A 22,372-nucleotide genomic window follows, 5' to 3' on the forward strand; every position below is an offset into this window, starting at 1 on the left:
GGTCAAGTGCAGAGGTAACAATCGTCGATTGCTGACTAAAGAATCAACTAACAATGACATTACCCTTCAAAATAATAATAAATCTTTATTGTCACAAGTAGACTTACATTAACACAGCAGTGAAGTTACTGTGAAAATCCCCTAGTCGCCACCTGTTTGGGTACATGGACGAATTCAGAATGCCCAAATCACCCAACAAGCACATATTTCACGACTTGTGGGAGGAAACCGGAGCACCCGGAGGAAACCCACGCAGACACGGGGAAAACATGCATACTCCGTACAGACAGTGACACAAGCCAGGACTCGAACCTGGGACCCTGGCGCCTTGAAGCAAGTGTTAACCCTTGTGCTACCGTGCCGCCCTAAGGCATTACTTGACAAAACCACTCGGCTCGACAGGATTTCTCAGGGCAGACTAGGCTGGAATTTTCCCAAGGTCCACGGTTTTGGCAACAGAGGCTGTTGGAGAAATTTACAACACAACAGTTTGAAAAGCTCTCCGAGTTGTTCCTGCCTCTGATTTCGCAAGAGCAGGCAGCGAAGGGAATCGAGCACCCACCCATGGGACATGAGAAGGCAGTTAAGACCTCAACTAGGGGTAGGGAGGCTGGTTTTCCAATGTTGCACAGGTCATCAGCTGTGTCAGGAATTCAGAAATGCATCAAAGATGACTTCACAGCAGCCATAACAATCGAGGCCTTTTAATCATTTGCCATCTGTAATTTTCCCAGCTCACATTTCGTCAAGCAGGTGGTTTTGGCCATTAAATGCCACTCTGGGTGAAGTATCCGGGTCGGTGAAATTTTAAAACAATTTGGGAGAAGTATTCCTATTACTGAATTGTTGAACAACGTATCAGTCACCTTGTCTACGCAGAAATGGGTCTACAGGTTGACTAATGTTGCTAATATCCCCTAATATTCACTGGAGGGATCACAAAGCAACTATTTGTACGGCAATTATCACCTTGACCAGTACTGTGAACTCAATTTCTAAGCTCCGCCAAAACCACAAATAAGTGCAATTGGGAATAACAAATGTATGATATGATTGGAGCAGGGACCAAAAAACTAGTTTAAAAAGTATGACTTTCCAGTGATCAGACTGAAAAGTATCATACAAGATTTCAGATTTTAAGACTTTTGCTAAAACAAACTAAAAGCTAGTGTCTAAACATTATTCAGTGGGAAACCTATGCTCTAAACTTCAGAAGAGAAATTCCCCATTTCATTTGTAATGTAACCGAAATTCCCAGCCAGCTATACGTTACTCTACATTGTCCCTTAATTGGACATTTTATTCTCCTGGAACTAATACAGTTATTTTCAGCTCCCAAGAGCATGCTTCCTTTCTTTTCCTTTCCTAGCCAAGTAACTTCAAATCCCAAAACCAGCTTTCACAGAGAGTCACACTGGAGATTCTGGCCCTCTGGCCCAAGCAAGAAAACTCCTCACAAGCTTGGTCTTTTCAATCTGAGTGTAAGCTCCATGCACATCCTGTGTGGTGAACAATGGAGTCAGCATTTTCTTTGCTTCAGATGCAGGTTTCCTGCCTCTCAGATGGATACAGACTGACATGTATCTGAGAGTTTTAAGGATGTCTTAGTGAGTTTACAACTCACAATGGTATTGACTTTTCCTGCTCAAAGTGCAACTCAAGGGTGATGTGGGCCCTGTATCCAGGTAGAAATGCTGCTTAGCTATCTTCTAGACCCCCAACTCTAAGTATTTTATTACAAGATACATTGAAGTATAACTGTTCATAAAATCTGACGGTCATAACACCGCTCTGTGACACGTGGAGACTAACAATCAACCCACTAAGTCAATCTGGACTTTAACCTTTAGTAACCAAATCACCCAGGCTTGCTGTTGGGCAGAATTCAGAGCAAGTCACATGAGCCTCTTCATTCCTCAATTATACTTCAAAGAGACAGTCCAAGGACATAACAGTCCAAAAAATTAGATCAGTTGGGCCTGAAATCCTCTGACAATGTGCATTATATTACATGACTATGAGGAAAGATAAGGAGGGTAGGACTAAGGGAATAGCTCTATCAATGTGCCGGCATGGCCACCTAGGGCTAAATGACCTCCTGCTGTATTGGATCATTCTATGAACAAAGGCATGAGAGGATTTCATCAGCAGCCTAGATTTTCACCTATAATATAATTAAGACCTTTGGATGATTTTCAGTTGTTGATTACCTGAATTCTAATATTCCCTCCCTAAATCTCTCTTTACCCTTATAAGATGCTCCTTAATATATTCAAAACAGAGAATGTTGGAAATATTTATCAGATGTAATAGCAGCAGGTTAAGAACTTTGAACATTTTACTATGTTAGAGGCCACATTAACTGCAATTTGTTACTTACTCTTCAAGTTTTAAGTTCTTTCAGCATGATAAAATTGTTAAGGGTGATCGGCAAACTGTGGGCGCAATTTAATGGAAATGAAACAGAGTCCTGTGTCGGGCGTGTTTAGCTGGGTTTTTCCCAGTGCTGGCAGCGTAGAGACCTACCCCCCAACTATTAAATGGGATTCTGCTTCATTTCTGGGCCTCGGCTAGGAACACCCTGCCGAGGTCGCACTTTCCTGCACTATCAAGCTCCGTCGCCAGTGCAGGAAGAGATCGACCCCTATACCCTACACTGCGGCCTCTGCCATCCACCCCCCCCCAATTAAGGGATCCTCGAGTCAGCCCACACCCCACCTCAGAAGGGTAGACCGCAGGCCCGATCCCTGCCGCAGACAAGGTGCCCACCTGCGCACCCTGGCGAGCACGACAGCTAAGCACCCCCCGATCACCTGGGAGACCCCCCCCCTCCCCCTCAGTACTGGTATGCCACGTTTGTAGAAACCAGTGCTAAACAGTACCCGCTCGGGATCCACATATATTCAGATAACAAACAATCCCAACAAAGCCCGACAGAGAAAAAAACCCCGCTAAACAACGAAGATCAAGCAAGAGATCCAGCATCTAAACAAACACACCTCCATCCCCCATCAGTGCAAATGTAAACTTCAACTCGCTCAGCTCTGCAACTGGCCCCAAATCAATACAGAAGGCATTACAAATAGCGTCCACAAAATGAAAAACGAGAAACTTTTTAAAACATAAACGTTGCAGCAAAGTTCAAAAGTTCTCAGTCCGCCACAAGTCCTTTCCTTTTCGTGAAGTCCAGCGCTTCCTCAGGCGACTCAAAATAAAAATGTTGCTCCTCGTACGTGACCCGCTCGGGATCCAGCATAGACATTTTGAAGTTAGACTAACTGCTCAGTTAAATATCCAAACCTCAACGGGCAGGATCCAGATTGCGATGCCTTGATAGCTCTCGTCTCGTGAGGCGTGACTAGGCTGATAAATCATTTTGCGAGGTTTACTGGCCTCACTACGTCCCGAGCCAGTCGCGATGAGGACGATAGATCGCACCCAATGTTTTAAAATACAGCTGGGTCAGTTCTAAGATTGCGACAGTACAAGAGTGTTTGTTTTAAAATTAAAGTTGTTAAAGAAAATGAGTAATGTATTTATTATTTGATGCAGAGAATAACGTCCAACTCAGTTTCATATTGTGCCCTGTTCATTCACCATTGTTGTGAAAATTAAAGCACTCGATGGTTTAAAGTCTGAGGCTCAGCCTTGTAAAATGCACATTGGCTGTCCTCCTGGTGCTCCAGTTTCCTCCCACAGTGAAAAGATGTGCAGGTTAGGTGAACTGGCCATGATCAATGCTTGGGGTTATGGGGGGAGTGGGCCAGGTAGAGTGCTCTTTCAGAGGGTTGGTGCAAACCTTTTTTAAAATATAAATTTAGAATACCCAATTAATATTTTCCAATTATGGACCAATCCACCTACCCTGCACATCTGTGTGTTGTGGGGGCGAAACCCACCGAACACAGGGAGAATGTGCAAAATCCTTACGGGCAATGACCCAGAGCCGAGATTGAACCTGGGACCTTGGCGCCGAGAAGTGCTAACCACTGCGCCCGAGGCTGCCTACAGGGGTTGGCACAAAACCAATGGGCCAAATGGCCTCCTTATGCACAGTAGGGATTCTACGGATTCTACTTTTGTGCAGGATAATCAAATGGCTATATGGGATTCATTAAAGTCACTGATTTTTAGTTACGAGTTCCGTGTTCTTTAATCCCTGGGTCTTGCTGTTGGTTGCCCAGATATTAGGGTGATGTAATCCCCGATTTTATCAGACCTGAAATTTGTATATAGAACCTCGAGGCTGAACTAGAGAAAACACTTCAAATTTAAGTTATGTTACTCATTGAAAACTACCTGCCAGGTACAATATTGGAAGGACAAAAAGAAATGTAGGGCAGAATGCTGTTTGGGAGACTATCTCGCCAGAGTAGAAACGTTCCTGGTCTGCACTGGTGCTAGCATTGCCCAGGAGGGAGTGATTCTCTCTCCCTTGCCATACAAATTTATGAATGGAGGGGAACTTTAGGGATTCCATTGGAATCCTGTTATCGAGCTGACATTTAAAGTGGGCAGCCCAATATAGAGGTCTGGCAGCGGGTGACCCCAGCCCCACAATACAAATTCTGCCTTCCCACCGCCCCCTTCAAAAAGCAAATCCTGCCTCCCCACCACCCTCCTCCCCCTGCTAACAAATAGGGGCCTCCGGCCCCCAATGTCATGGGAATTACGGGTCAGGCCCTAACAGCATGCACGCATTAGGGTAACCAGACCCCCTCCACCATACCCACTATTCCCACACACCCCCATTGTCAGAGACCACCCCCCCAGACATCCTTGTCCGTAAGCTAAACAGCAGTCTGGACAGAAACAGGATACAATCACTGCTTTTTCACTTACAAGTCCCTGATACCTGCTGCCTCAGACTAAAAGTGTTGAAAGCAGCAGCTGTTACAGGTGTCCTAGGCTTCATAGAAAGCCAAAACACATCACAAGGCTTTAAACCCCCTCAGATCTGTTGATCTGCGAGGCATCTATTCACTTTCAAAGATAAATAACTTTTAGTAGGCTGCAATTAACAGGGTAATTGCTTCCGGACAGCCAGGTGTCTGGATTGTTCATTTCCACTTACCTTCATGCTTGAATACTTCCCAAGTACCCTGCTTCAAAGCTAGCTGTAATGTTTATGAACATCTAGGACTTAAGTGCTTAAACTTCCCCTTTTTCTTAGCAAAAAGCATTTAACTTCTTTTGATGTGGTCAGACGCTGTCAACCATAGCTAGATGCATGCAAGTGTGAAGCCTACCCCAAATACAGCCACTAAAGGACAGCGTTTCAGCTCAATCTTAAGAATCGGCAACATAGCTAAAGAGACACAAAAACCCACAAGCTTGGGACAAGACCAGAACATGTGCACATGACGGTGCTCCCACCTGTCCTCCACCCTGCAAAGAAACGATTCATTCTGGACTTGGTCAGGTGTGCCCTAAAAACTATCTTAAATTGGATCAAACCAAGCTCGAGGATGTGGAGTTCACCCTGCATAGGGTCTCACTCAACACCTTGGTTGACCAATATGGGCCCCAACTCTTCCTCCCACTGACATCAAATCCTCCGCCAAAATCCATCCATAAATACCAAGTGACCTCTTTGTCCCACCCTGCAAGCGAAAGAACCCTCTCTATCAGATATGCTGGCGACGCCCCAGGGAACGTGGGGAACATTTATTTTGCAAAGTTGCGAGCTTGGAAGAATTTGAACCCGAGAGTTCAAACTTTACTGTCAGTTACTCTGGACTGGCAAACCGGCCCGCCAAGAATATATTGCCCACTCTCTCCAGCCCCTTCCCTTCTCTTCCCACCCCATGAACATGGCATCTGATCTCACCGGCTCGAAAAAATGGTTAGCACAGATTGGAGCCGTCTCTGACACTGACCCCAATTTAAAATGTTGAAATTGTTTCCATATCTGCAATGTGGAAACAGCATGGATTTGATGAATACTCTGTCGTGAGAATGGGAGCGAGGCTGTCACTAATGCCCTCAACAAGACCCCCTCCATGACATCCACTCTATCTTTACCCATGTAACTCTGGGATCACCACACCAAATCAACACCTTCTCTGCATTAGCTGTCCAGTAATAAAGTTATCAGGTTCAGCAATGCCAGGCCCCCGACTGTCTATCCCTTTGAAGGACTGCCTTACGGATCCTTGAGATCTTGCCCGCCCATATAAAAGGATGATATCAACTTCTCAACCCTCCCCAAAAAAATTTAGGAAAGAAAATCTAAAGACACTGGAACAGAAATAAAAATCGTGACAAAATGTTCATTGTGATCAACTGAACCCCGTCTTCCAAGGACAGGGGAAGGTTATCCCACCTATTTAGTCCGATAGGTAGAGTCAAGACCGACCTTTTGCAGGTCGGACTTGATGCTACCTACCAGACTAATATAATACAGTTTACGAAGTCGGACCCAATTTCAAGCTACGTGGACCGCCTCCTTACCCCCCCCCCCCCAGATATCTAAAGCTGGAGTCATGCTCCCCTCCCCGGAAACACTCACTCTTTCCAAGTTTAGCTTATATCCTGAAAAGGAGCCAAAGCACATCAATTGTTCCATTATATCAACCATCGATTACCTGGTCGATTACATAAAGTAAAAAGTCATCAGCACACAGGGACATCTTTCCCCTGATTATCCCTCTTCACTTATTCAAAGCCCTCAAAAGTGATGGCCAAAGGCTCTATCGCCAAACAAGAGAGCACCAATTGAAAGTATTCTGAGCTCATAGTATTGGTCCGGACACTAGCCGAGGGAGCTTGGTACAACAGGCGCATCCAAGACATAAACTTGGGCCCCAACTCAAACCTCTCCAAAACTGCAAAAAGATACAGCCATTTTACCCTATCAAATGCCTTTTTGGTATCTAACAAGATGATTACCTCTCAAACCATCCCCTCAGGTGGAGAAAGAACCATATTTAACAATTGCCGCACATTGAACAACAATTGTCGGTCTTTGACAAATCCCAACTGATCTTCTCCAATCACCTGAAGACATGGTTCCAACCTCAGCACTAGCACCTTAGTCAATATCTTGGCGTCCATGTTAGGTAATAAATTGGGTAGTACGACCCACACTCCATGGGGTCCTTATCATTCTTCAATAGAAGAGAAATCGGTGCCTGCATCAGAGTCTCAGGGAGGGAGACCCGTGTTAGAGTCTTCAAACATCCCGACCAATAACAGAACCAACTATCCAACAAACCTCTTGTAAAATTATACCGGGAACCCATCTGGTCCTGGGACCTTACCTATTTACATCCGCTCTATCGCTGTCAAGACCTCTTCTGGGCTTAGCAGCTAAGATAGCACTTTTTAAATCAATGTCTGAGCTTATACCAATGAATAGACATGATCAGCTTATTTTCTCTGAATATTAAACATCCGTTCTCTGATGCTCTTTTAAGTACATAGATTTATTGGATTTACTGCAACAATGTTACAGTATATATGTTCTTAATGACATTCACAGGTACAGACTTCAGGTACAATTTTGATTGCTTTGATAACACTATGTATATAGTGCATTAAATACAATATGATTTCTAAGCTATTGTTTAACATATCAAATGCTAAACCTGAAAAAAAATAAACTGGTGAAACATTTAGTGCTCTGTTCAGATATTCTTAACGAGCACCGTAACAGCCAAATATGCAAACATATTGTTGAAAACTTGTGACTTTAAATAGTATTGAAATGCTCTTTAGATCTTGTTTCTGGATTTTGGTGATCAGAAGTAGAAACGGCACCTTATGGAACAGCATTATTTTTCTAACAATGTGTCAATATCTGATCCAGAAGGAAAAAAAATCAAACTTACACAACATGCATTTTAAGTATTTAAAGCTTGAAAAGCTTTACGTTGTTTCTTTAAAATCTGTTCAAACACTTAATATCAGAAGAATCCAGAAATAATCAAAAAATATTTTTTTGCACTGTATTTTGTTACATAAAATGCACTTTAATTGACTAAAATGAAGGGAGGATGATGTATGTGTAGACATAATAATTCAATCTGTATATGGTGCCAAAAAATGCTTCTATCATTTCTTTCAAAGTGCTATGATATTCCTTGTGTGCGCTTAACAGTTCCCTTTCTACCCTTAAGACACTGGAATGTTCAAATGAATGCAAAAATACATACACAAGAAACAAGTATTTTACATAATCATTTTGCTAACTGCAAACAAAGATTTTAAACATGGCGTTCAGTGCCTGCACCGATACAAAACCAACCCTAAATACAGGGTATAAAACATTTAATGTAACCAAAAACAAATATAAGAGTTACATTAAATTACTGTACTATAATATATAAATGATCCTGGCATAATTGAAATTTTTTTCTCCCAGGATTGTCGCTTTTTCAACAAATTTACTTCCACTTACTGGAAAACAAACGAGCATTTCTAGAGAATATTAAACATTCCAGAGGACTTTAAGCTATGTACTAAAACAATTAAAAAGACCAGACCAACATACTAGTATTGAACAATATGCCTTCAACATGCATTATGTGGTCATAAAATGCTTTTATATTTAATGTCCCCTTAAATTGAAAAGCACCGCCTTGCACCATGGCTTTGACCATACTAGCACTTTATAGCCAGCCACTCTGGCCAGCACACAGCCCTTGGAAGGAACTACAACTGTCATGACAAAGCTTTTGCTCTTCCTTTGCACCAAAAAACTGTCAAAAAGATTTTGTCAACTTAACTGGCTTCCTTTATCAAGCGATGAGATGCAGATGTAAGGGTTCCAAGCAAGTTGATAGAATGCAAAGCAATCATCGACTTACTGGAAAGCTGTGGGCCTATTATCTCCTTTGTAGTTCAGCTTTAAAATTGTAGCTTATGCATTCAGAAACATGCTCCTTTACATTATGCTGTGAGCACTGGACGCAATATAAGGCAGCTAGCAGTGGAATTGTATCATCCAATGGACTGAACAGCAGAATTAAGGTGGGACTGGTAAAATATCAGGTAAATTTATACAAAAGTCCACACTTCCAGATCTTGCACAATGAAGTCTTCTTTTTTTGACAGTGTTTCATTGTTAAATGTGCTACATGGTTTGCTTCGTCCATGATATAAATCTGCGTCAAGCCATAAGCCAAAATGGCCACTGAAATACAAAATGAGATTGTTAGAAAACCAAGATCATAAAATTTGTCAGCAATAAATTCAGTACCTATCGTGTGTGTTTATTCATAGTTGGTTTTGCGGTCAGCAGTGAGACAACAATGTTTGCTCCTGATTTCAAAGAAAGCTACTCGCACATATAAAGTGATGTCTGTGCAACAACAGTTTAAATCAGTCTCCAAGTTACGGGGATCTCTAGATGTGCAGCAGCCGTGATGTTTGCAAGTAAGGCAAGCAGCCAATCATGCTGACGTATTCTCACAGACTACAAACCATGGAGTTAAAACCACTGAATCCCTTAAAAAATTAAAATTTTTAGACTGCGAAATAATGATTAGATTTAGATGGTAAAATATTGCGAGCAAAACTTTAAGTAGAAATTTTAAACGGTGAATTCAGCATAATAATTAATTTGCCATGCCACAAATACAAAATTAGCTTTTTGGGGCCAGTGAGGAGCTTAGCAGTAATTATGAACTTAGTACACAGTAAGTATCCAATTCACATTCTCCCAGTGTTTGCGTGGGTATCACCCCCACAACCCAAAAGATGTGCAGGATAGGTGGATTGGCCACGTTAAAATTGCCCCTTAATTAGGAAAGAAAAGAATTGGTACTCTAAATTTTTTTTTTTTTTTTAAGTATCCAGTTCCATCTTATTCAACAAGGTGCAACTTTTTCCAAGGATTCTCAGTGAAATGAACGGTGTATAAAAGTGGAAGCTTTTATCAATGTACAGGTTGCTTGGGATATGTAGCTTGGGAAAACGTCAAGAATCATTGACAGCAGCGTCTGGATTTCTGTGTTATTCTGCATCTTTGTGGGCTTTCAAAGTTGTCAGTTTCAGCACAATAATGGTGGCAAACACTGACAGTTTCACCATCATTAGCAGTGTAAATCGTGGGCCATTTATAAACCTAATAATGAAAAAAATGAAGAAAAAAAAATGAAAATCGCTTATTGTCACAAGTAGGCGTCAATGAAGTTACTGTGAAAAGCCCCTAGTCGCCACATTCCAGCGCCTGTCCGGGGAGGCTGTTACGGGAATAGATGACCACTGGGACCCAGAAGGTACTTCCTTACATTTCTGGGGCCCGGACACAAACGCAAGGAGACACCAATAGAAATATTTCCTCTTTTCAAAGTTCAAGTCAAGTCATTCTCAATGTTAGGTGCAAGTCTACAGTCAAAAAAGATTTTGGGGGGGAGGGAGGATGGGGGGGACAATGGGGAAGGGGAAAGGAACCATAGACCGATCCAGAGGGCAGCAAAATGCACGTAGGGTCAGTTAAACGAAGGACAAACTAAACCTCTCTGTATAATAAAGGAAATTAGCACAGGCAAGAAAAATGTGATGTGTGTGTATATATATATATATATATACTGTTTATAAATATGAGAATGCCAATAAAAAAAAATTAAAAAAAAAAAAAAAAGATTTTCTACCTATTGAACCATTTTGGCAAAATGTGCAGGGCGTTTTGGGTCTTTGTGTGCCTTATTCACACTACATTTAAACATGGGAGAAATTCAGTTCCAAAATCAAACGTCTTTAGAAAGTAGAAAGCTATTCCACTACAAAATGCAAACATCTCTCGATTCCATCACCTTTAGAAATCCTTAAAAAATGCCAGCAACACTTTCTCCCCTTTAAGAGTCTCCTTACAAATGATCTTCCCAACAAATTGAAATACTTCACTTATATAATCCTCCAACATATCATGCAGCTAAGCAAACTCACCCAAATTAGTTAATATAATGAACTAGTTGGGGTTCTTTAGGACTGCATTTAAACCTACATACTTTGCAAGTACAGATGTTTTAATATTGTTCCATCACATGGTGTGATTCTTTTTGGTTAAACCATCAAATTCAATATTGTGCTTGCATTATTTTAAGAAAAATACTCCAAGGCCATTCAATATAAATGCATTCTACATTAAATTTCAGGCTGATATAAAATTAAAAGCAAATCATAAGCTGTAGTTCATTAAATGTGGTGGATACATACCTGCCTCCACCTAGTTCTAAAGAGTCTCTATCTCCTTTAATGAAGTATGAGTTTTCTCCACTCCACCTGAATATCTATTGAATTAAAATATATTAAATTTTTATTAATGTTACATAATATAACATTACAAATAAAATAAGGCTGTGTGTTTCCATAACAGAGATTTACTTGCATCAATTATACATTAATTAAAATTGTTCGCTGCCTCATGGGGCAGAGGACCCAGCCCCAGGTCAGTGTCCGTGTGGAGTTTGCACATTCTCTCCGTGTCTGCATGGGTCTCACCCCCACAACCCAAAACAATGTGCAGGTTGGTGAATTGGCTATGCTAAATTGCTTAATTGGAAAAGAAAAGAATTGGGTACTCTTAAATTTATTTATTTAAATTAAAATTGTTCAAACATTTCCAAAATGTGGACATATTGCATAATGTTTGGCGTAAATATGTTAAACTGGGGAATTAATTTTTGTAAAAAGTATTTGTTCTCGAAATGTAGATGACACTGACAAGACTGTATTTATAGTCCACCCTTAGCTACCCAGCTAATTGTTGTTCTGGTCTTGCATAATATATTCTATACGGTATTAGCTTTGTAAGAATCCAATAAACCAGGTCTTTCCCAAATGTATGCAGCAGAAATTCTTCCTTTTGTTACAAAAAAAATGTACAGTTCAACTGACATACTTGAAATGAATAATCCTAACAAAGCACTAACACTAACAAACTTTGATCCAGAAATTTAAGATGCATGGATGGCGTTTAACACCGCATGATGTAAATCTATTCAGTAAATCATTTACTAACTCTAAAACTTAAAAAGTGCAAGTGGATGATTTTTTTAAAATGATTTTACCAGCCAACTTCTCCCAACTACTCAAACTTCCTAAAAACCTAACATGTAAGAACTTGCCTTGAACTGTGGATTGAATGTGTAGAGAAAGGTTTCTCCTGTACCAAAGCAATGGTCACTTAATCGAAATGGATGTGATGCCAATGCTCCAAATATCTGCAAGGAGAACAAAGATTTTAGCTTTACAAACGTATTTATTCCAATGCTAAATTCTTAGACTTGTCAAATTCTGATTTCTTCCACCAATTATGGTTACATTCTCATTTTATCAACTAGCTTAAATATAACAATTTTATTTACCTGATTATCCATGTCTTTGACAACAAGAAGAACAGGAGTATCAACAACAGCCAAACTGCGGTAAAGGGTTCTTAAGCTTGTTCCATGAACTGCTGTACTGTACATAAGTCGCCAAGCATAACCCTGTGTTCTTGCAGGAAGGTGTTGTGTTAGCTATGGGGAAAATATTTAATGAGTGGATTTCTCTTCTCTAAAACACAAAACATTGCAGCCACTAGAATGTGTTTCAGGTATTTTTACCTTTTCAATATGGAAACCCTCCAGCAGTACACTAGGATCTGTAAGAACAGGTTGTAGATCTTCTGCCTCTTCTTCATAAAAACTACCAACGCTTTGCCGTCGTTTTGCCTCTTCAATGGTGATGATCTATAAAATAATATGATTACAAAAGTTGTGGGATTTTCCAAAGCTCCTTCCCCTCCCAAACAACCTCAAAGAAAAACAGGTTCTCTGTTCTGGCTGTTGTCCAACAACTCTGTTGCAGCCTGCTTTGAATTGATGTTGGGTAATATGTTTTAGGCTTGGCATGATGTGCCCTTATGATTGAACAGCTTGCTACACAGCCTCTTAAAGCTCAGAGGGTACAGCAGTGGGATAACAGGGTCTAAAAAGCCAGCATTAATCACCACTCTCAGACAAGAAAGGAAGACAATTGGAGAACATTTATTTAATAAACTAACGTAGACCTCTAAGAAGATTTATACATTTTTCAGATAGTTTCTAGGATTGAAATTATGCAATTATGCCTCAAAACTCGCAAAAAAATGCTAAACCCAAATACTTGCAAGCAAAATTACAGCAGGGTTTTGAAGTATATGAAAATATGTTTCAAATCTCTTCATTTGTTTTTATTCCTTCAAAGTAAATACAAATGATTCAATGCTGAAAACAAAATTTTACATGCTTCAATTTCTAATGACAAGCTCAGGACACAATTTTTTGTAAAAAACATGAAAAAGCATTTAAGGAAACCTTCCTAATTTGCCCCTTCTAGGTGAATGCTGGAGGTGCAATTACAGAAACCTTTCAAATAAAAAAAAAGCTTTTAATTATACATTAAGATAATAAAGTGATTCAAATTAGAATTTTTGTAAGGAGGGTAATGGTGCTTTAAATAAAGGACTAAATAGTTAATTTTATTAAACGTACCACCCTGCATATTAATGTTTCTTTCATCCTCATTTTAAGCCCATTAATCAAATACTGCAAGAACTGCTCAGAGAGAACAGTTGACATCTATTGAGCATACAATTATTGAACAATTTTAAACATGTATGTAACAGCTGGAAAGCAAAAACTATTGTGTAAAATTTTAATTTAAAAAAATGAAAGATTTTGGTCATTTTAAAATGAGTAATTTCTCAGTAAATCTTGCACCCAAAACTATTTTGCTTTAAAAAAGATCCTAAACTGATATATGCTAATGCTAAAGAAAAATGTACGACTGACCTGCACAAAGGATCCATCATCTCCCTTTGCTTTGAATACAATTCTAATATTATTTGGTATTCTGGGGCTCCTCATCTTTGCAACTGGATTTCCAGAAAACTCTGGCTGGTCACTTGGAAATAACAATGCTTCAACTTCCCTCAACTGCTTAAGGGGCGTTTGCTTCTACATTCCATTCTACTTGATAGGCTGTTGCTGCAGGATAGGCTACTTTCCATTCAACATAGTAACTTTCGTTTTGCTTAGAAACCAAACATGCTCAAGCAGAAAGCAAAACTGGAAACTTGCCAAAAATCCCCGCCTGAACACCCATCATAAAGTATCATTAGTAAACTGGGAGTGCAATGCCATGCTTTTATTTTACTATAAAATGGTAATACATACACAGCTCAAGTTTGATCATTTATATTAAACTTTATATTCAGTAAATTAATAAAATTATAATATAAAATAATTATATTGAAACAAATATGCCCCATGAGTTTTATTTTACATTTTCTAAATCCATCTTCTATGCCCATCTATCAAAATCAATTTATAATTTGAACAATAAACCAAAACGAGCCAAATAAAGCCAATCATTTTGACAAAACCAATGTTGTAAGTAAATCGGAACTTGTTTAATAGTGGTTAAGACAGATGGGTTACAACAATCGGCAGTGTTGGTTTCAGAGAAAAATGGCACCTTATGTTGCTTCCAATCGCAGAATAGTTAACATTGTGACACTGGTCAACAGTCAATGCTGATTTAATGCTACAGCTGCCAGTTTTATCTTGCCACTCTTGGTAACACCTTCTGTTAAACTCATACCTGTAGAGCATAATCTACCATCACTATTCAAAGGCATCAACATCTAATTTGAATGTTAGTTTCTTATTGCTTTCTACAGGCACTTGTTCAGTTGGCTTTCATAAAAGTTGGTCAAGTTTGCTTGACTTTCAGAGCGAGTGTTCTGCCCTATAATTAATAGTTATATGAAGAGTCTACTTTGGGTACCCTTGTAGTACATCCAAAATAATTGTTATTGACCAATTTGTTTCAATATGTAAATAGTCCAATTCGGGAAGGAGCTGGTACTGGGGAAGGGGCCCGGCCAGGTGATCGAAGTTTCAGTAGGGGAGCATTTTGGGTATAGTGACTAAGTGACCATAATTCAGTAAGTTTTAAGGTACTCATGGATAAGGATTAGAGTAGATCTCGCGTGAAGTTGCTAAATTGGGGGGAAGGCCAATTAGAACAATTAGACAGTAACTGAGAATTTAGATTGGGAGCGACTGAGGATAAATCAAGTGAAATCATCTTCTATGCCCATCTATCAAAATCAATTTATAATTTGAATAATAAACCAAAACGAGCCAAGTAAAGCCATTCATTTTAACCAAACCAATGTTGTAATTAAATCTGAACTTGTTTAATAGTGGTTAAGACAGATGGGTTACAACATTTGGCAGTGTTGGTTTAGGAGAAAAATGGCACCTAATGCTGCTTCCAATCACACAATAGTTAAGATTGGGACATCGGTCACACGCCATTGGATTAGAATTCAGGTTAGCACTGCTGTCTCACGGCGCCGAGGTCCCAGGTTCGATCCGGCTCTGGGTCACTGTCTGTGTGGAGTTTGCACATTCTCCCAGTGTTTGCGTGGGTTTCGCCCCCACAACCTAAAGATGTGCAGGGTAAGTGACTTGGCCATGCTAAAATTGTCCCTTAATTGGAAATAATGGAGTGGGTACTCTAAATTAAAAATTTTAAAAATTCAGGACCAGCTTGTTCCTGTGAAGATGAAGGATAAGTATGGCAAGTTTAGGGAACCTTGGATAACGAAGTGTATTGTGAGTCTAGTCAAAAAGAAAAAGGAAGCATTCTTAAGGAATAGAAGGATGAGAACAGACAAAATTCTTTGAAGAATATAAAGAAAGTAGGAATGAACTTAAGGAGGGAGTTAGGAGGGCTAAAAGGGATCATGAAAAGTCCTTGGCAAACAGGTTCAAGGAGAATCTCAAGGCACTTTATATGTATATAAAGGGCAAGAGGGTAGCCAGGGAAAGGGTTGGCCCACTCAAGGGCAGAGGAGGGAATCTATGTGTGGAGCCAGAAGAAATGGACGATATACTGGATGAGTACTTTGCACCAAAGAGAAGGACTTGATGTATAATGAACTAGTGAAGGGTGCAGATATTCTGGGTCATGTAGATAACAAAAAGGCGGGGGTGTTGGACATCTTAAAAAGCATTATGTGGATAAGTCTCCAGGGCCTAATGGGATCTTCTCCAAAATGCTGAGGGAGGAAAGGGAGGAAATTGCTGAGCCCATAACAGAAATGAGCCTCATTGGCTACAGGTGAGGTACCAGAGGACTAGAGAATAGCCAATGGAAGGGATACACCAGGAAATTGTAGGCCGGTGAGCCTTACATCAGTGGTAGGGAAATTATTGGAAAATATTCTTAGGGACAAGATTGACTCACATTTGGAAACAAATGGACTTACTAGCGATAAGCAGCATGCTTTTGTGAAGGGGAGGTTGTGTCTCACTACCTTGATTGAGTTTTTTGAGGAAGTGACGAAGATGAATGATGAAAGAGGGGGGAGTGGATGTTATCTACATGGATTTCAGTAAAGGCTTTGATAAGATCTCTCATGGCAGACTTGTACAAAAGGTGAAGTCACACAGGATCAGAGGTGAGCTGGCAAGATGAATACCAAATCGGCTCGGTCATAGAAGACAGAGAGTAGCAGTGGAAGGGTGCTTTCTGAATGGAAGGCTGTAACTAGTTGGGACCGCTGGGGCCTTTGTCGTTTGTAGCATATATAAATGATTTGGAGAAAATGTAGCTGGCCTGATTAGTAAGTTTGCGGACAACACAAAGATTGGATGAGGTGGTTAGCAAGGGTCCCAGGTTCAATTCCAGCCTTACGTGGCTGTCTGTGGAGTTTGCACATTCTCCCCGTGTCTGCGTGGGTTTCCTCTGGGTGCTCTGGTTTCCTCAATTAGGCGGAGTGGCCATGCTAAATTGCCTCTTAGTTTCCAGGGATGTGTAGGTTAGGTTAAGGGGTTATAGGGTTAGGGCAGGGGGAGTGGGCTTGGGTGGAGTGCGATTTCAAAGGGTCAGTGCAGAGTCGATGGGCCGAATACCCTACTTCTGCACTGTATGTATTCTAGTTGCGGATAGTACAGGTGAATATCAGAGGATACAGAAGGATATAGATCGGTTGCCGACGGGCGGAGAAAGGTCAGATGGAATTTAATCCGGACAAATGCGAGGTAATTCATTTTGGAAGGTCTAATACAGGTATTATACAATATATGGCAGAACCCTTGGGAGTATTGACAGGCAGGGAGATCTGGGCGAACAGGCCTACAGATCACTGAAAGTGGCAACACAGGTGATAAGGTAGTCAAGAAGGCATAGGGCATACTTGTCTTCATCGGTTGGGGCATTGAGTTTAAAAACTGGCAAGTCATGCTACAGCTGTACAGAACTTTGGTTAGGCCACATTTGGAATATTGTGTACAATTCTGGTCACCACACTACCAGAAGGATGTGGATGCTTTGGAGAAGGTACAGAAGAGGTTTATCAGGATGTTGCCTGGTCTGGTCATTAACTATATTGGATAAACTCAGATTGTTTTTACTGGAACTGCGGAGGTTGAGAGATGATGATATAGGCTTACAAAATTATGAATGGCATGGACACAGTGGATAGTAGACTTTTTCCCAGGATGAAAAAGTCAATTACTAGGGAACAAAGGTTTACGGTGCAAGGGGGAAAGTTTAGAGGAGATGTGCAAGGCAAATTTTTTTTCCCCCCACAGAGGGTGGCGAGTACCTGGAATGCACTGCCGGGGGAGGTGATGGAAGCAGATATGATAGCAGCATTTAAGTGGCATCTTGACAAACACATGAATAGGGTGGGAATAGAGGGATACAGACCATGAAGTGCAGATAGTTTTAGTTTGGACAGGCATCATGACGGTGCAGGCTTGGAGTGCCGAACGGCTTGTTCCTGTGAAGTACTGTTCTTGGCTCTTCATATGGTGATAACATTTAGGAAATTCACATTGGTGGATATGCCAGATCGTCTCAGCTTGAATGATTTAACTAAGAATAATGCATAGAACTTTATGCCAAGTATTCCGTTTTTAAAAATCATCACGATTTTGCAAATGTACCACAGCAACCTTGAGCAAATTTAGTTCTCTGGAAAGTAAATTCCTACTACCGGAGTTAAAACAGAACTGGAAAGTAGCCAGTTTCTACACATCATTTCCTTGCATATTTCAAAAGTTGAAACATGTATCATTTAAGCTACTCCTACAGCTTTCAACTTTGAAGTCCATGTCTGAAATCCTGCCATAAAGGAAAAAACAATGTTTGAGGACTTTTTACATCCTCTTGATTCTCTAAAGTGCTTCACGGCCAATGAATTACTTAGCTTAGTAACCAGTGTGCAAACATTCAAGCCAATTTGCAGACACAAATAAATTAAATGATCAATTAGTATGATGTTTGTGGCATTGATTACTGGGTAAACTTTGGCCAGGGCACCAAAAAAACTCCCTGGTGTTCCACCGATGATGAAATGGAATCATTTTCATCCTGTAAAAAGGTAAATCCAACAAAATGCGACTAACACAAATTTTTTTTAAAAAGTCCCCTGCTAGTTTTCACTAAGCAAAACTAAGTTGAGACATTTAGAAATATCCTTGGCAGTTACAGTCGAACTGCAGGAAACAAAAGTAGAAAAATGCTGACTGGTTTGTGGCTGTGATGGAACCTGTCATTGAAGCTAAGTGATCACTCCCATTAATTACAAGAGAAATCTGAAAAAGAAGTTTCTGAATGCATTAAGCCACTCGAATTAAGTCCAACAAACTAAGAAATGCGCCAATGACTACTGGTTACAAATTTGCCAGAATATCCATTATGTCCTTTGACACAAGGACATGACATAGATAACGGGGAGCCAATGGATATGTGGTATATCTGGATTTCCAGAATGCCTTTGACAAGGTGCCACACAAAAGGTTGCTGCATAAGATAGATGCATGGCATTAAGGGGAAAGTAGTAGCATGGATAGAGGATTGGTTAATTAATAGAAAGCAAAGAGTGGGGATTAATGGATGTTTCTCTGGATGGCAATCAGTAGCTAGTGGTGTCCCTCAGGGATCAGTGTTGGGCCCACAACTGTTCACAATTTACATAGATGATTTGGAGTTGGGGACCAAGGGCAATGTGTCCAAGTTTGCAGACGCCACTAAGATAAGTGGTAAAGCAAAAAGTGCAGAGGATACTAGAAGTCTGCAGAGGGATTTGGATAGGCTACGTGAATGGGCTAGGGTCTGGCAGATGGAATACAATGTTGACAAATGTGAGGTTATCCATTTTGGTAGGAATAACAGCAAAATAGATTATTTAAATGATAAAATATTAAAACATGCTGCTGTGCAGAGAGACCTGGATGTGCTAGTGCACGAGTCGCAAAAAGTTGGTTTACAGGTGCAACAGGTGATTAAGAAGGCAAATGGAATGTTGTCCTTCATTGCTAGAGGGATGGAGTTTAAGACGAGGGAGGTTATGCTGCAATTGCATAAGGTGTTAGTGAGGCCACACCTGGAGTAGTGTGTTCAGTTTTGGTCTCCATACTTGAGAAAGGACGTACTGGCACTGGAGGGTGTGCAGAGGAGATTCACTAGGTTAATCCCAGAGCTGAAGGGCTTGGATTACGAGGAGAGGTTGAGTAGACTGGGACTGTACTCATTGGAATTTAGAAGGATGAGGGGGATCTTATAAAAACATATAAAATTATGAAGGGACTAGATAGGATAGATGGGGGCAGGTTGTTTCCACTGGCGGGTGAAAGCAGAACTAGGGGGCATAGCCTCAAAATAAGGGGAAATAAATTTAAGACTGAGTTTAGGAGGAACTTCTTCACCCAAAGGGTTGTGAATCTATGGAATTCCTTGCCCAGTGAAGCAGTAGAGGCTCCTTCATTAAATGTTTTTAAGATAAAGATAGATAGTTTTTTGAAGAATAAAGGGATTAAGGGTTATGGTGTTCGGGCCAGAAAGTGGAGCTGAGTCCACAAAAGATCAGCCATGATCTCATTGAATGGTGGAGCAGGCTCGAGGGGCCAGATGGCCTACTCCTGCTTCTAGTTCTTATGTTCTTATGTCAGGGGTTTGAATGAAGGGACAAAAAAGTCAACTGGTGCATCAGGGAACAACTCCACTGAACAAAGGCAGAGGAGTCATTATTGACTGCAGTTGGAGTGATTGATGAAACACTATCTTGAGTTGAGAGAACACGGACACCAAGAAAGCACTAGACACTATAGAAAGCCTCATTTATATGGCAGAACTTGACAGCGAACGATGAAGGAGCTCAGCAAAACTATTGAATCTCTTGCCATGGGCAAAGCTCTAGGTGCTGAAGTTATACCACTTGAATTTATCAATTGTGGGGAACCAGCAATTTGCAAACACATCACCAAATCTGCTGGAGGGAGGGGGCAGTGCCCCAGGATGTGTGTGATGTAGATTGTGACCCTGTAAACGAACAAGGGCATCCGCAGCAATTGCAATAACTATTAAGGCATCTCCTGCTGAACATCATTGGGGGAAGCTTTTTCCCGCATTGTCCTCATCAGCAAATCCTGGCATAATGCATCTACCTGAAATCTCATTCGAATTTCAGAATTTAAAGATTTACAACTGACATGATCTTCTCAGTTTGGCAGCTGCAGACAAATGCTGTGAAGAAAGGAGACCACTATATTTTGCCTTCATTGATCACACCACGGCATTTGACCATGTCAGCAAAGGTGGTCTATTGAGAAAATTGGCTGCTCACCAAAACTATTCAATGTGACCTCCTTTTTCCATGACAACATGGTAACATAGAAAAAAAATAGGAGGTCATTCGGCCCTACAAGCCCGCTCCGCCATTCATTATGATCATGGCTGATCATCCAGCTCAATAGCCTAATCCTGCTTTCCCTATATCCTTTGATCTCCTTCGCCCCAAGTGCTATATCTAACTGCTTCTTGAAACCATACAATATTTTGGACTCAACTACTTCCTTTTGTAATGAATTCCACAGACTCACCGCTCTGAGTGAAGAAATTTCTCCTCATCTCTGTCCTAAATGGTCCAACCCCGTATCCTGTCATGTGAAAGTACCTTTCAGAAATGGGTGTTTAAGAAATGTACCTTTAAGAAATATACCTTTAAGAAATAGATGCTTAAGATATGTACCTTTAAGAAATGGGTGTTTATTAGTGATGTCAGAGTATGGGTGGAGCTGGGCTGTCTGTCAGCTTTTTACTTTCGTTTTAGGCTGTTTGCTGCAGGGTGTTTTTTAGTTTAGTTTTCAGTGTTGGAGCTGAAGCCAGACAGAGCAGGTGTACTGTTGATCTCTCTGCCATGAAAAGACTACCTCTTGATCATTTGGTGAATTCAGAATTATACATGTTCTCAATAGTGAATGTAAACCTAATGTGCTTCTGTTAAAAAGGTGTTTCTTTTGTCTTCTGGATGTTGTTTGGAAAGTTATTAAGGATTACTTAGTGTTGTATTCTTTGGGGGTTGTATTTGAATTGATGGTTGCTAAGATGTTCACTGTATGTTTTAAAAAGGTTAGCTTGAGATCGTAGAATAAACATTGTTTTGCTTTAACAAATACTTTTCCATTTCTGCTGTACCACACCTGTAGAGTGGGCCGTGTGCTTCCCCATACCACAACCTATTAAAAATTGTGGGTCAGGTGAACTCATGATACACTTTGGGGTTCTCTAAACCCTGGCCCTTAACAATCCTCAGACTGTGACCCCCGATTCTGGATACACCCACCATCGGGAACATCCTTCTTGCAGCTATCCTGTTCAGTCCTGTTATAATTTTATAGGTTTCTATGAGATCCCTTCTCATTCTTCTGAACTCTAGCGAATACAATCCTAACCGATTCAATCTCTCCTCGTATGTCAGTCCTGCCATCCCAGGAATTAGTCTGGTAATCCTTCGCTGCACTCCCTCTATGGCTACAACATCTTTCCTCAGATAAGGATACCAAAACTGCACACAATATTCTAGGTGTGGTATCACCAAGGCCCTGTATATTTGCAGCAAGACATCCCTGCTCCCGTACTCGATTCCTCTCGCAATGAAGGCCAGCATACCATTTGCCTTCTTTACTGCCTGCTGCATCTGCATGCTTACCTTCAGTGACTGGCGTACGAGGATACCCAGGTCTCGTTGCATGTTCCCATCTCCTAATTTATGGCCATTCAGATAATAGTCTGCCTTTTTTTTTTGTTACCAAAGTGGATAACCTCACATTTATCCAGACTATTCTGCATCTGCCATTCATTTGTTCATTCACTCAATTTGTCCAAATCACACTGAAGGATCTCTGCATCCTCCTCACAGCTCACACTCTCATCCAACTTGGTGCCATCTGCAAATTTGGAGATATGGTATTTTGTTTCCTCATCTAAATCATTAATATATAGCTGGGGTCATCTAAATCATTAATATATAGCTGGGGTCCTAGCACCGATCCCGTGGTACTGCCTGCCAATTTGAAAAAGACGCGTTAATTCCTACTCT

The 22,372-nt window shown here is 40.7% G+C and overlaps 1 protein-coding gene across 8 annotated transcripts in view; it reads right to left on the reverse strand.

Annotated features, from left to right (window-relative positions):
* Nucleotides 1–7,408: 7,408 nt before the first annotated feature.
* Nucleotides 7,409–22,372, reverse strand: part of LOC140410741 (nuclear receptor coactivator 7-like) — a 186,315-nt gene continuing 171,351 nt past the window's right edge. For 6 of the 8 annotated variants that reach the window (XM_072499254.1, XM_072499253.1, XM_072499255.1 and 3 more), the window contains 5 exons: nt 12,555–12,680; nt 12,315–12,467; nt 12,075–12,170; nt 11,164–11,237; nt 7,409–9,136 (listed from right to left, as the gene is read on the reverse strand). In XM_072499254.1, coding sequence (XP_072355355.1) covers nt 9,001–9,136; nt 11,164–11,237; nt 12,075–12,170; nt 12,315–12,467; nt 12,555–12,680 — 585 coding nt within the window. In that variant the 3' untranslated portion in view covers nt 7,409–9,000. Of the gene's footprint in view, nt 9,137–11,163; nt 11,238–12,074; nt 12,171–12,311; nt 12,468–12,554; nt 12,681–13,763; nt 13,914–22,372 lie in introns of those variants that run through there. The other 2 variants (XM_072499263.1, XM_072499259.1) reach the window with 2 other exon arrangements.

Source organism: Scyliorhinus torazame, chromosome 4 (genome assembly GCF_047496885.1).
Source record: "Scyliorhinus torazame isolate Kashiwa2021f chromosome 4, sScyTor2.1, whole genome shotgun sequence".
Taxonomy (NCBI): domain Eukaryota; kingdom Metazoa; phylum Chordata; class Chondrichthyes; order Carcharhiniformes; family Scyliorhinidae; genus Scyliorhinus; species Scyliorhinus torazame.